At 41.3% G+C, this 14958-nt stretch overlaps 1 protein-coding gene across 1 annotated transcript in view; it reads right to left on the reverse strand.

Annotated features, from left to right (window-relative positions):
• Nucleotides 1-2294: 2294 nt before the first annotated feature.
• grm7 (glutamate metabotropic receptor 7) overlaps nucleotides 2295-14958 on the reverse strand; it is a 68060-nt gene continuing 55396 nt past the window's right edge. The window contains exons 7-10 of the mRNA XM_063215244.1: nucleotides 12800-12939; nucleotides 10991-11926; nucleotides 4510-4756; nucleotides 2295-3684 (exon numbers count right to left, since the gene is read on the reverse strand). Of these exons, the coding sequence (XP_063071314.1) occupies nucleotides 3635-3684; nucleotides 4510-4756; nucleotides 10991-11926; nucleotides 12800-12939 (1373 nt within the window). The 3' untranslated portion in view covers nucleotides 2295-3634. The remainder of the gene's footprint in view (nucleotides 3685-4509; nucleotides 4757-10990; nucleotides 11927-12799; nucleotides 12940-14958) is intronic.

Consider the following 14958-nt stretch of genomic DNA (forward strand, 5'->3'; position numbering starts at 1 on the left):
CACTAAGAGCATGCGGATGTAATGTTGGAAATGGGCAGTGGAGAGATGGAGTGTTTGGTTGAGTTTTAGAGGTTGTTGAGCTTGTGGTGTGATTTCAGTTCCAGCCTGACAGGATGTCTTGTGCCTCCTGTGCCTCATAGTAAAAGTTAGCCTTTTTGTTTGGGTGAGTTTTGTGCAGGTGAAGAGGGCAGACTTCATTGGACATCTGTCACTAAAAAAATGAGAAAAGGTCGTACCATGCATAGGTTCTTTAGGCTATTATTACACAGAGGCGTTTCGACGTTTTGTCTTCCTCAGCAGAACGCCGAAACCCGTCTGTGTGATAATAAAGAACCTGCATGGTGCATCCTTTTCTCATTTTTCAGTTTTACAATATTTTGGTCAGCACTCTCAAAAGAAGAAATACTTGTTGGGGGAAGCCTGCTCCAATCTGTCACTAGACAATAACAACAACAACAACAACAACAATCATAATACTGATACAGATACTTTATTGATCACAAAGGAAATTCTGTGTGTCTTTGAAAAATGTTTTGTGTTTGGGTTTAAAAAAAATTGGTTAATAAAGATGTACAACAATGTCTGATGTTAGACAGCATCCATCAATATTTCATTTCAGAAAGCACTGGGCGATCTACTGGGCATTGCCAGTTCTAAGCTGCAGGCCACATAACCCTGGCAATGACAGATTTATAGAAGAAGACGGCTTGAGGTCAAAACGTTGTGTTGAATAAATCGGTGAGCAGCATCAGTGTGCATATTTTTCTTTTTTCTTTTATACGTCTTTGTTTGATCCAGCACCTGTTTTACTGGATGTGCGTGCTGTGCATCCCTCACACTAATGCCAGATTTATCCCAATGTGTTGCCTGGGGTGGCTGACACAATACCGATTTCTCTAGCCCATGTAACATTTTAATAGTTTGGACTGCATTTGCTGTTAATAATAATAATGCAATAACTAATGAACAGCCACTTCAATGGCACGCCTATTAATGTATAGGCCTACCTTAAAAGTAATAAAACCACAAGTCAGGCAGCAGGTTGAATAGGCTATCATTTGGAGTTAGATATATTATATTTGGATTTCAATAGGATTGGATTCAGCTTTTGGGTGATTTTTAATTGTTTTTGTTTACTGTACCTCTGGTATCAACCTCTCACAAACACACTGCACTGCGCAAAGTCAGATAATGTCCACTGCAAACACTACTGCAAAACAACACTTGAGCCACAACATGTTTATCAGCCATCAGAAACCCTCTTCAGTCGACCCCGGTGCCCCTCCTATCTCATCCCATTCGGTCAGTGCTTTATACTGCTGAGGACGGTGGAAGATAACAGTGGAAGTTATTTTTAGCGTGATTCATACACATTTTTTTTTAAATCCCCTATGGTGAAATGCTAGACCAACCCACAGGCAAAAATATGTATGTTGTGGTAATTGTTGGGTCCATCTAGTTTACTAGGATCACATTTCTTCCGTTCTGAGGATTAGGAATAAATATTTGAAGTGTTATGCAGGCATGTACCCAGTGGTTAAAATACATTTGTGCATGGGTTTGACAGTTGTGGTAGTACTAGTTTGGGGATCTTGTACCTAGGTTCATTTTCCAAAATGGCAAAATGACTTTCTACCACATCCTTCTTTGGTGTGTGATCATGGAGGACGTAGTATTGACATTTCTTGGTCTTCATGGCATTGAGAAATTATAAATCTATGATTCCAGTAGTTCAACAAATTCTAAAACATGGTGGCATGTAAATATCTTATCCTGATGTACTGTAGAGATAATTCTACAAGAAACAAAAAATTGTTGGTACTTTAGTATCCAAGAGAGCACATTCTGCTATTCTCTCTATTACTCTTCCTGTATTCTCTGCTAGTGTTTTTCATGTAATGTGCTATATAAATAATAAAATGCTTACTAATTTGACAAAAATCCGTAACTGAAATGTGCCCATTGAACAAATTAAGTATTTCCTTCAAATTTCCTTAATGTTCAGCGGTCATTTGGTCATGTACTACACATGCTTTTTCACGCAGATCATATTGTATGGGAATTCATCCATAAGGGAGCTGTTAAAAATACAAAAAACTAGCGAGAACAACACAGTTCATTGCTTTACAAAGCTGACCACACATTCATCATCCTTCCATAAATGTGACCTCGGTGCACCACACAACACATTACAAGGTGACTGAAGATATTATGGGCTGAAGGTAAAGAGATTTGGTGTAATAAGAAAACAAAACATGAAATGAACGTTGTGCTTCTGAAGGAATAATAAAAAATAAATATCCAAACTGTTTTATTTTATGTTGATACATTCTTAGACAACACCACATAATAGTTGCATGAGTGGCCAAATGTAAATATTTCCCACAATACTGGCACATAAGCTGCAAGGGCAACATGAATATACTTATTACAAACCGTATAAAACATACATGCTTTTATTTTTCACATTTTCTTTTAAATATATATTCATATTTTCACAATCTCTTCATAGTTGTGGGGCAGTAAGAAATTCCAAGACACAATTAAAGCCATATTCTGCTTCAAGGGATAAGATGTTAAGGGAAGAAATCTAGGGAAATCAAAAAAATAAATGTGAAGGCTATCATCAAATCATTTGAGAGCATGTGAACGGAATATCCCTGTAGTGAAATACTTAGTCCTGGATTTCGAAACTGTACTGCAACATCAAACATACCAGGCATGCATTGACAACTGGAACATGTACACCTTGTTAAAACACCATCAATCACTTGGATTAAACTAGATCTGATTTTAAAAAATGGTTGCTCTCATGTAGTCACTGACATTGCTGATGGTTCACAAACCCTCACAAAATACTAAAATATCTATATGAACTGGAAAGGCTACCTATCGTAATTCGGGCAGGGATTTGAAGAATGGTAACAATTGAAAGGACAGGATTTTTTTTCAAAACATAATGTCTCAAAAGAGAAGAATATGGCTTTAACATCATGTGCATTCAACAAACAAGGAAAATATCATTAAAACAGTAACGGTAATCTTAAATTAAGATTAAATAACAAAGGCAACACTGCCAAAATAACCACACACAGTTCTACACAAATTTTGGAAACTTGCAATTTGGAAGTACAGGTAGACAAAAAGGAGTGGGGGTGGGGGTGGGGGTTGTGTGCTGCCATGGGCCCCCTCTCCAGAGATAACTGGGGTCAACACATATTTTCTGTGAGAGTATCAGTGCTGTTGGACCCAAACCTTGTATCTCTTTCAAGGACACCACCAGTGTCATAGACTAATGGGATAGAGGCACCGCAAGTGCTCTTATGTCATCATTTAAAGAACTTTTTCTTTTTTTTCTTTTCTTTTCTTTTCTTTTCTTGCGTTATAATTTGTATCTGTTTTTTTTCTGGTGATTTCTTGTTTGTTTGTTCTTTAGGTCTTATATGAAGGCTGGAATAGCCAAGTCCTGTCCTGTCCTCCGACGAAAGGCTTATTCTGAGAAGTGCCTGACCGTTGGAGTTTCCGATGTAGAAAAGTAGCACATCACGTGAATCCAGTAAGCCTTTTATTTGCTTCTTCTGGCAAAAGCGCAGAACGGGTGTCCATCACAAGGCTTAATAAAGGTGGTAGTTTTTTAAATTACCAGCTCATTGTAGCTTACATACTTCTTCTTTGCAGCTGGACCTTAAAGAAAGACGGAAAAACAAAGGCAGAAGTGGCATGACTCAGAAGAGAGATTCAGAAACGTTTGTGTAGCAAGCTCCAATAGCCCTCTTAACATACATTTAATAACTGTGAAAGCCTATTTCACTCCACATAGAAAAGAGAGATATTCACCGCGCTCCTACGCTTCACAATCTGGTGTGTCACGGGAAAGGACTAGTATTTGCAGGGAAAGAAAGGAGTCACCGGAGCATCTTCAGATGTGGAAGTTGACTTGTTTTATTGGGCAAGTGCCAAGACTTAAGAGGACGTGAGAACGTTGAAACGTTACTGGCACTTCCCAAATAAAACAAGTTAACTTCTACATCTGAAGATGCTCCGATGACTCCTTTCTTTCCTTCGTATTTCACTTCAATCATCAAACGTCAAAAATTGGATGTCGGGCTAGTTGTAGAGATTTGGGAAGAAATTGTTGGGAGGGATTGGAGGATAGTGAGAGGAGTGGGGCTATAGATAAGTTTCCTGTTCACAAACATTTACACTGTGACGAGGGGCAAGATGCTAAGCAGCCAAACACGTGAGCACATTTTTAGCATGACAGCAGTTTCCAACAATCAGGGCACAAAGACAGGAATGTTTACAAAACGGGAAACCCATATAGGTAGCCTACATTGGGGCTATTTCAGCATTCAAAGGTGTGCAGTCAATTTTTCAACTAATATTTGAACTGATACTGTACTGACAGGTACATAACTCTTTGTATACTTCAGTTTTTTTGCGAGTTTAATGTAGTGCAACTTAACACAGAATATAAGTGTATGTGACGGCATACTGTGCAGTACTTACTGTTGGGGTCCACATTCTCACACAGCTCCGTCTTGGCCTCCCCGTTCGGCCTGTCACTTGGTTTATGGGAGAGGCGCGAGGACATGGTCGCAGCTGTCACCACAGCCTTGAAACTGCGCTTGCGCTTCTGTACATTCAGCTCGGGGTGAAAAATAATGACATACACTTTGGGCATGTACAGCATCCCCAGGGCCACCGATGCACTGAGGTTCATAGAGATGGTTAGGGTGGCAGTCTGGATATAAAGCTGAGAGAGGCGGTGAGAGAGAAAGAGAGAGAGACACACACACAAATATAGGTTATTATTTTGTCAATAAAGCAACTGTACGTGCTAAAATGACATCCATGACTTCAGATGACTTAAGGCAGCCAAATTAGTGGCTGAAAACATTTCTGATTCTATCCTAATACCCAGGACTGGATTGGGGGAGAAATAGAGCCCGGGCACTTTTGGCCTAAAGGGGCCCCTCATAATTAGCGGCGCAGTACTCTTGTGGACCCCTATTTTCAGAAAGGTTGAAAAATAAAAAATAAATGTTTTTTTTTTTTTTTTTTGAAAATAGGGGCTCCACACCCTTGTAGGGGCCCCTATTTTCAGAAAGGTAGGGAAAAAAAACATTTTTGTTTTGTTTTACATTTTTGAAAATAGGGGCCCACCGGGAAATGCCCGCTATGTCAGATGGCCAATCCAACCCTGCTAATACCCCTTCACTGCAATTCAAATTTCAAGACAATTGTGCCACCCTTTAGCATGGATCACAGAGCATGGACCATATGGTAGTACAAATAACCAATTACTGCAAGAGAAGAGCAGGATTTTGGAAAGGTTTATTTTATTTTTCAAGGGGCATTTGATGCACCCTAATCCGCATACAGTAGCCTTCTTGTAAATGATCTCTTAGTGTGCAAGAAGGATTATTTCCTTTTCGCTGTCACCTTCAACAGTTGAGTTGTAATAGCCTATTTTGAGAGCATTTTGATTCAGGTCATACAGTAGAGCAGGGGTTGGGAGCCGTTTTCATTTGAGGGCCACTTCAAATTTTATAAAGTCCTCCAAGGGCCGTGCTACGAACACAAACCAGGATTTCCCCCAGCACTTTAGACCTAGTACATGTATATTGAAGGTGGCCACCTTTACAACCAAACCCACCTTCACTAGGTCCCCTGAAATTATAACTTGATTATTTTTTTTGCAAATCTAATTTCTAAGATTCCTTTACAAAACATATCATATGTCATGTGAAACTGCATAACATTAAAATTATATTGGGGGCCGGATAAGATGACTTCAAGGGCCGTAAACAGCCCTCGAGACATAGGTTCCCCACCCCTGTCAAAGAGAAAGGGAGGAGAGTCAATCTACTGGGGTTTATACAAAAGTTAGATCCGGTCAATTTATTTTGCGATGTCTGATTGGACGAGACGCGTTCTACTGGCATTCTACGCGTTGGTAAGGAGGATGATGTCTCGGTGGACATCATCCCCGGAAACTCATCACAGGTAGAAATCACTCCGCGTATGGAGAGGGCAGACGTAATGCAGAGAGCGAGGATGCACTCTAGTAGAATGTGGGTTCAAAGACATACAGCGCACCACCACTGGATACATCGTATGTCTTTGAACTCCAACATTCTATTCGGGCGCATCCTCGCTCTCCGTGTTCATATTGCTTAATTGAACCCTGGACATCAACCATGTGCTCTGACCACTACACCAAAGAGACAGGGCCCAACTCATTGGTATGACAGACAGTCAGAGTGTGAGTGGACCTGCAGTGCTAGCGATGAGACACATCACCACACTGTGCTTCCACCCATCCATGTTAGGTCGAAACACTACGTTGTATGACTTGAATAAACCTTCAAAGCGGAGCTACAGTACAGTCTACACACTTTCAGTGTACAGTGTACAGTGAACTCTTTCTATTATCAGATACGCTTTTATTTGTCCTACACCTGACCTCAGCGAGGTGAAATGTGCATAGTCTTCCTCTTTTGAACACACCATCACACTGCCTTCCCCTTTGGGAAGTGCACCCTTGTACTACATATACTCTCATCCAAGGTGCCTTACATGCTGTATGCTTTACCCTCTACTGGGGATGTTTGTGCTATGGATCCTTAGCTTGGAAGCTTGGCTTACACAGTGGGGTGTCTGTGCGGTGGTGAGCCATGACACCTCTGACACCATTCATAGCTATAAGGGAAGGAGAGCTTCCCCACTCTACTTTGAACCCGGGATACCAAGCACGTGTTCTGACTGGTGAGCTAGGCTTGTTGCCATGACAAAGCACCAGGGCTCGGGTTGCAGGGGGATGTGGGGGAGATGCCATCCCCCCATACAATGAAAATGGTCTAAAATCATCAGCTCAATGAAAATGGTCAAAAATCATCCCCCTCTAAAACAGGACTCCCTTCTTCACTTATTGTGTTAAAATTGCACTGCTTGACAACTACATTTTGTAAATTTTCTCGGGGGAGAAACCCCCGAACCCCCAATAATCAGAATCCATCTCTGACCACCCCCCTTAGTTTGATTTTACAACTTGACCACTGCAAAGCACACACACAACCGTAGTGATGGTCGGGCTCACCATCACACAGTTAATTTATCGTCAATGTGTGAAATAACATTACTGTACAAGCAAAACATTTGTCATTTTATGTCCATCTACCGTAGGGCTTATATTATGATCAATTTATTAGAGCTATGTCAGTAAGACTGAGAAAATTCATGTAGTGTTACAAACGGACTGATTTATAATATATCAATCCCTCATATCAATCCATCATTTTACAACTGCAAAAGCCAGTGTAAAATTAAGCAAAGAAATAGTCTATACACAGACATGACCTATTCAATAAAAAAAAAATCTGCAATATTTTCCTCTCTTTAAAGTATGATTGCATGATGCTGAGCATTACTCAATCAATAATTCAGTAAGTTTGTTTGATGTGGACGTAGCGAACTGGTTGAATTCATTGGATAGACCAGATGCATTTGAGCGTTTTGAGTGAAATGTGTTAGAAGAGCACTGATATATATAAATAAAAGGAGAAGTGCAAGAATATTTTAATTCGTCATAGATTATAATACCACCAGCCAACTATATTATATATATCATTATGTTACTTTACTTTTGTAATTACATTTTTTTGGACATTGCATATACATTAATATATAAATGTGCCAGATTATAGCACAAAGGCTAATTTCCATCTGGGATCCAAAGTAGGCAGGCTAGATCATGATATTTATGGCCCTATTCATGTAGACATGGTTCATGTTTTGTCATGTCATTGATGCCAGCCAATGTAAAACAAAAACCCTCACCAAGTACTCTCATGCCATCATACTTTAAGGATAGATAAATATTAAAGCTTAACAATTTAGGTCATTTAGGTCATAAAACATTGTCAACAAAGCCTCTCCCTGTAAAAAAAAGAGTTAAATGTTATGTGAAATGGGTTTAAAAGGACTGTATTTATGATTGGGTATCTTACATTTTGGTTGCTAACTACTAACCCCAACTCCGATGAAGTTGGGACGTTTGGTAAACAGTGAATAAAATCAAAATGCTATCATTTTCAAAACACTCAATCTATTCATTAGATGGAGAATAGTGAAAAGACAACATATTAAGTGTTAAAACCGAGAAAAAATATTGTTTTGGGGGACATATGTACTCATTTCTAATTTGAGAAATCCAACACGTCTCAAAAGAGTTGGGACGGGGACAATAAATGGCAGCAAATGTCGAGGAAGACTAAAAACAAAACAAAAGACAACACTTATAAGTTAAATACATTAACCGATGAGATGATTTTATATAAAAAAACAGTGTTAATTCCTATCTTGGACATGATTTCACCAGCTTAAATGGTGGGTGTATTCCTTGTCATGTTTTGCAATGTTTTCCTTTCTGTAGTGCTTACAGTGTGATAGGTCTTGACCAAAAACCCACCATTTTATCACATGCTGGTCCTTATGATGGAGCCAAACTGTTAAAACATAGTAGAGAATGCAATTTGACCTTACTATGTGGCAGTAATCGAAGATCTCCCTTCAAAATATAATGCATGAGTGGCTTTTCATGCTGTTTAAAACCCATTTATACCATTCAGCACTGTATTTAACTCTACAGATGAGTGAGAACATCTTAACCAATGCACTACTGCATCCGCATGCCATCATGGAGGCTGACTTTTGAAGCTAGCACTAACACAAGTTGGATGGTCCATTTTCACTGTAGCACAGGATGTGCAATGCTCTATTATTGTCAAAAAGAATGGACTTCTACAACTTCTGCTGACTTCTGTAAGCAAAGGACAGTTTCCCATGTCTTCTGGGTCTATTTCAAGTGAGCTCAGGTGCTTAGGAGAATGTTAAACCCCTGTGTCATTTTCATGCATTAAGCATTCTTAATATGGTCAATTTTCAATAGCTCTAGCACTCCAGGAATTAGAGTGAGACTACAGCCAATATATATTTCATGATGTCATGAACCTATACAATGATTTTATTAACAAAAATATGTCTTATATACACTCAATCGTGGTAAATCAAAGGGAATTCAAAAATGTATGTAATAACTGGTAGTAACTGGTGGTAATTATTCCCTTTGCATCTTTAATTCTGAGTGACTCAGCCTCTCTGTGATGATCTTATACCTGGACACCTATATTGTCCGTCAGTACAATTCATTTTGAAATGTTCTTCTTTGTTGTTTTATCTTATTTGGATGTTTACTAAATTTCACTGATCCCCGTCCCAACTCTTTTGAGACGTGTTGGATTTATCAAATTAGAAATGAGTACATATGTCCCCCAAAACAATATTTTTTCTCGGTTTTAACACTTAATATGTTGTCTTTTCACTATTCTCCATCTAATGAATAGATTGAATGTTTTGAAAATGATAGCATTTTGATTTTATTCACTGTTTACCAAACGTCCCAACTTCATCGGAGTTGGGGTTTGTAGTAAAAATCCTGCACAATACAAACTCCCTGATTATTTCTCACAAAGACCTGCATCCCAACCACCCCTGTCCCTCCCTACACCCATTCCATTGTACTCTGGCTGTACTCTGTTGTCACAATATTTGTTATCAGCACTTTTCAAAGCAGAAAACATTTTTTTCATTTAATTGAATTTTCTGTGAAATTTGGACTCCAACCCTAGTAGTGATGGATTGGCCAAGAAGTTTGTTAGTTGTCACATCAATGAGCCTGTCTCTTTGGTGTAGCGATCAGAATACCAATTTGGTAGCCTACTTCATACGCCAAGTTTTGATCTTTTTTTTCACTGTGGAGGTCTGATTTCCTATGTCTTTGAAATTTGGCACACTGCAAATTGAATTGGGAAAAATACACGGCTTATGCACTTTTATGAAAGTGTGGCCTGGTGACAAAGCCTTGGCTGAATTTTATGCTTTTTTAGCAGTCCCAAAAAATCAACCATGTGTGTCCTGTCTGTGACTTACTGAAATCTGTTTGTTTACAGATGATTAAAGGCATTTTTGCGAACACTAATCCAGTTGACAACCAAGACGGATCAACTGCATTTTTGTGTTCCTGTTTTGAGAAATACTTTGACTTCAGATTTACCTATAAACCTCAACCCTGATAAGAATATAAACACTATGGACAAGTCGCTTATGTAAATAAAAAGTGATTTATGACTACGTGGCAGCAGTGGCTATGGTTAGGGAGTTGGTCTTTCAATCTGGGGGTTGTAGGTTCGAATCCCACCTGACCTCTCCCTACTTCCATCCATGGCTGAAGTGCCCTTGAGCAAGGCACCGAACCCCACATGTCTCCGTGGACTGTAACCAATACCCCGTGTGTGTGTGTGTGTGTGTGTGTGTGTGTGTGTGTGTGTGTGTGTGTGTGTGTGTGTGTGTGTGTGTGTGTGTGTGTGTGTGTGTGTGTGTGTGTGTGTGTGTGTGTGTGTGTGAGTGAACAGCTGGAAGGCTGATTGTAGTCAAGCGTGTGCTCTATGTTTAATGTGCAATAATGTGTATAGGTTTTTGCCTTTATGTAAGCTGGCAGACACCTTAATTTCCTTTGGGATTAGTAAAAGTGTCAGCTAAGTGTAATGTAATGTAATGCCATCATGAAATCTGCCAGAATATACAAAGCAGGTTGATTGATATCAGTGTGAGCTCTATTCAGGCTACTTTACATTATTTGGCCTCATATTCAGTACACAGAAGATCACATATCACAATGTTTATTTGTGAAGATCACATATCACAATGCGCTACGTTTATGCCAGTGGTTCCTTCCTATCCTTTTTTGGCATGTGACCCCATTTTGACATCCCAAATTTCTGAGGACCCCATACATACAGTATTTTCACATTTTCAAACTACTGTATCTAATGGCAGGCTGTCATTAGCAAGATCACATCCACAGGTTTCATACGTATGTTCATCAACTTCATCTTATATTAATAAACGCCAATTTTTATCCTCTTACCTTCTCTGCAGATTGTGCTGTGCCAAAGAATATGGGAATAAAGGCAAGCCAAACTATGCACGTTGTGTACATAGTGAAGCCAATTGGCTTGGCCTCATTGAAGTTCTCGGGTACGCCCCGGGTCTTGATGGCGTACACCGTGCAGGTCACCATCAGCAGGATGCTGTATCCCAGAGAGCAGATGATCTGCAGGTCCGTGATGTCACATTTGAGGACGCCCCGGGCCCTGTCAGGGTTTATGGTTTTCTGCTCGTCGTAATCTATCACGGCATTGGGCGGGTCGACGCCGAACCAGATGAACACGCCCAGCAGCTGGATGGATATAAGGCTGGAGGTTATGGCTAGCTGAGAGGTGGGGCTGATCAACTTTGGTGGCGTCACCGACTTTTTGCCCTCTTCGAAGATGCGATAGATGCGGTTGGTTTTTGTCAGCAGGGCGGCGTAGCTTATGCACATGCCCAGGCCTAAGAAGATCCGTCGGAAGGAGCAGACACCGACGTCAGGTTTGGCGATCATGATGAAGGTGATGATGTAGCAGAGGAAGATGCCCGTCAGCAGCACGTAGCTCAACTCCCGGCCGGACGCCCGCACGATGGGCGTGTCGTTGTAGCGGACGAATGTCGCCATGACGAATATGGTGGCGATGATCCCCAGCATGGCGAGGAACACGGGTATGACCGCCCAGGGGGAGTGCCACTCCAGCTTGACGATGGGGATCGGTTCGCATTCGGTGCGGTTGGCGTTCGGGCGCTTGTTGTAGGCGCAGAGCCTGCAGGAGGTTTCGTCGTATTGGTACTGGTAACCGTCGCAGAGTTCGCAGTGCCAGCAGCACGGCATCCCTTTGACCATCTTCTTCCGCTCGCCGGTTTTGCACGGCAGGTTGCAGACGGAGATGGGAATCTGCTGTTCTCCATTAGGCCACTGCATGTCCTCAATCTGCAGGGCAAGAGAGCAAATGTTTCCATTTACAACCAGTATTAAAACAAAAAAGTATTCTTATCTTCCCTGTCCTACTGTATCTGAAGATAAGGGTATTTCTTTTATAAAAGGCACTTCTGTGAATCCATCACAGTAAACACTTCCGTGATCATAGCACAGAATTTTGGCAAAAGCCATGAAACTGACACAGATTTCGTGGTTCCCAAAGGTCAGTGTCCATTCCACGGAATTCTGTGAGATCAGGGTGCAATGAATGGTAGGGATATTAAGGATTCTGTCTAGGTCTACGGGTTAGGAATTGTTTCTACAATAGTAGTTAAGATCTTCCCTTTGCTTGAGTCCCTAACATAAAAGGGTAGGATTTCAGACTCAGGAAGTTTCTGCAATGAGGTCCCGGATCTCAGTTCACCGGAACAGAAGCTATTAAATGGCATCTGCTGACCACAATAGCATGGCTGAAGTAGAGTTTGATGGTTGGAAAAAAAATGAGTGAGGAGAGAGAGACGGGGATGGATCTGCAAATGACCCGGGCCAGAATCGAACCCGGGTCGCCGGTGTAGTAACCCAGTGCCCTACCGTTAGACCATGACAGGGCCCAAAATGTTGTGTGTTTTGAATAATCAGTTTGGTTGGAGTTCCAGTGTGCAGACTTCTACACTACACTACTTTCTCATCTATATATTTTCCTCCTGCACCTCTTACTTAATGTTGAGAAGAGCCAATGCATCCAGATAAAATGTAATTTTGTATTCATAGAAAACAATGTGTGCCATAACCTGTGCTAACTGGTCAACAGTAATGTCACAGGGCTTATGAAGCTTCTTGATCTTAACTTCGAAAGAGAAACTTAATGGAGAAGTCCAGGCTTACGTTAAGTTGTAAATTGTCCATCCATTGGCCTATATTTCTGTAGCCAAGGGTGTTGTTGCTGTTGGCTTGGTACTGGAAGAGGTCGTATCTTCCTGGTGCGTCACCATTACGGTTAAATGTCACAGATGTGCCAGCACTTCCTGCAGAATAAAACAAATATTGACATTATGGAGATCGTGTTATACACAGCATGTTTGTAAAAATATGAAATTGATATTGCATTCTTCGCACTCAGCTAGTGCTATTCAAAAAGGTTACAAAGACAGGAAGAGCACACACACACGGACGCACGGACGCACGCACGCACGCACGCACGCACACACACACACACACACACACACACACACACACACACACACACAGGGAGGACACATACAGGGGGTTAGTAGGGCAGATGGTGGAGTGCATTGTGCTGGTGGGTCCTCTCAGTAGGATCAGTGCCAGCAAAGATAGTCAAGTGAGGGGAACGGTATGAAAATAGTTATTGTTAACAAGGTCGGGATGTCTGCAATCACTTTTACATTAAACCTACACAAGCCTTTTCACCGTGATGAATACCTACACATTTTATATTTATTTATTTATATAGCCTATTTACTGTATTTATAAATACCTTAGGCTAGTGTAGCCTAGGCTAGGCTACACCTTATGGAGGCTTAAAATGCCATTTTACTGAGTGTAATGGCAATAAATGGCTGTTTATTCCTATTTTTTAATTTCTATTTAGCCTACTCTGAATACTGGAATAGCAGTTTGACCGCTCCTCTGCCTACAAGTTGTCTGAGGTTGTCCGAGGGTTCTCGACAGCTGCATTATGACGCACCAAATAGGTCGTGGCTTGGAATCGGTCAATTAATGACACTTGACACTCCTATCTGTGTGCTTAACCCTTTAAGATTCGGCGTTATACATTTGCTGTTACCAGAATGGCTCTAAGTCGTAGTGCATTACTGAATGCCCCGTGTTGTGTCATAATATTGTAGTACTATAGGTAGTTAACTTTTCAATGATTATTACAGGGTGCCACTGGAGATATGGCGTGCATTAAGGGGCTACATTAACTCAATTCAATTCAACTCAGTGTATTTGCCAGAATCAGGCGTCCAAAAGCCACATCGGACAGGGCAGATAAAAATAAAAACAAACAAGAAAACAAGGTCAAACAAACCAAAAAAGCACAGATAAAACTCAGCTAAAGGAATAAAATACACATAGGCATTTCAGACAATGTATTTTCAGTCTGGATGTGTATCTGCTGTGTTGCACCTTTGTTGCACCTGGTCTTCCTCTCTTGATCTTTTTTTGCACTTATCTGAACATATTTGCTGTTATCCCTGACTGTGTACCAATGCATTTTTCTCAATGTATGTTCGGTGCTGTCATCTTTTGTTATTTCTGTGTCTCCTTAGCTTTTGCCTTGTCAGGTGGTTTTGTCTCTGTGTTGCCTCCGTTGTTCCCTATTTTAGTTGCTGTGTCATTTCTCTAATCTGATGATGAGCCCAGCCCTGATCCAAACGCGTCTGAGGTGGACTGAGGTGGTCAGCCATGGTTGGCAGATGGGGACGTCGGTCCCCAGGGCTGTACTGGGGAGTAATAGGACCTGGGCACTTTTGGCTTAAAGGGCCCCCTCATAATTAGCGGGGCAAAACTGACTCACCGGTGGGCCCTACACCCTCGTAGGCCCCTATTTTCAGAAATGTAAAAATAATAATAATAATAATAATTTTTTTCATTTCTGAAAATAGGGGCCCACCGAGAAATGCCAGGTATGCCAGATGGCCAATCCAGCCCTGCCAAGAACCACCTCATCACCTCAGCTCTGCTCTAGTATATCCAGGGCCGTGTTGCTGTAGGCCCCCACAGAGGACAAATTCCGCAATAAAATTAAAAAGCCCAACTGGGAAACTCCAACTGTAACAGAGCACAAAAGTGAACACGGCACACGACGAAATTGCATTTACGCCACATCTGTGTAAGGGGGCATCCCCCAATGGAGCAGTGCGGCGGGACGGTACCATGCTCAGGGTACCTCAGTCATGGAGGAGGATGGGGGAGAGCACTGGTTAATTGCTACCAACATCAACCTGGCGGGTCGGGAGTCGAACCGGCAACCTTTGGGCTACAAGTCTGACGATCTAACCACTTACCCATGACTGCCC

Source organism: Engraulis encrasicolus, chromosome 14 (genome assembly GCF_034702125.1).
Source record: "Engraulis encrasicolus isolate BLACKSEA-1 chromosome 14, IST_EnEncr_1.0, whole genome shotgun sequence".
In the NCBI taxonomy this organism is placed as follows: domain Eukaryota; kingdom Metazoa; phylum Chordata; class Actinopteri; order Clupeiformes; family Engraulidae; genus Engraulis; species Engraulis encrasicolus.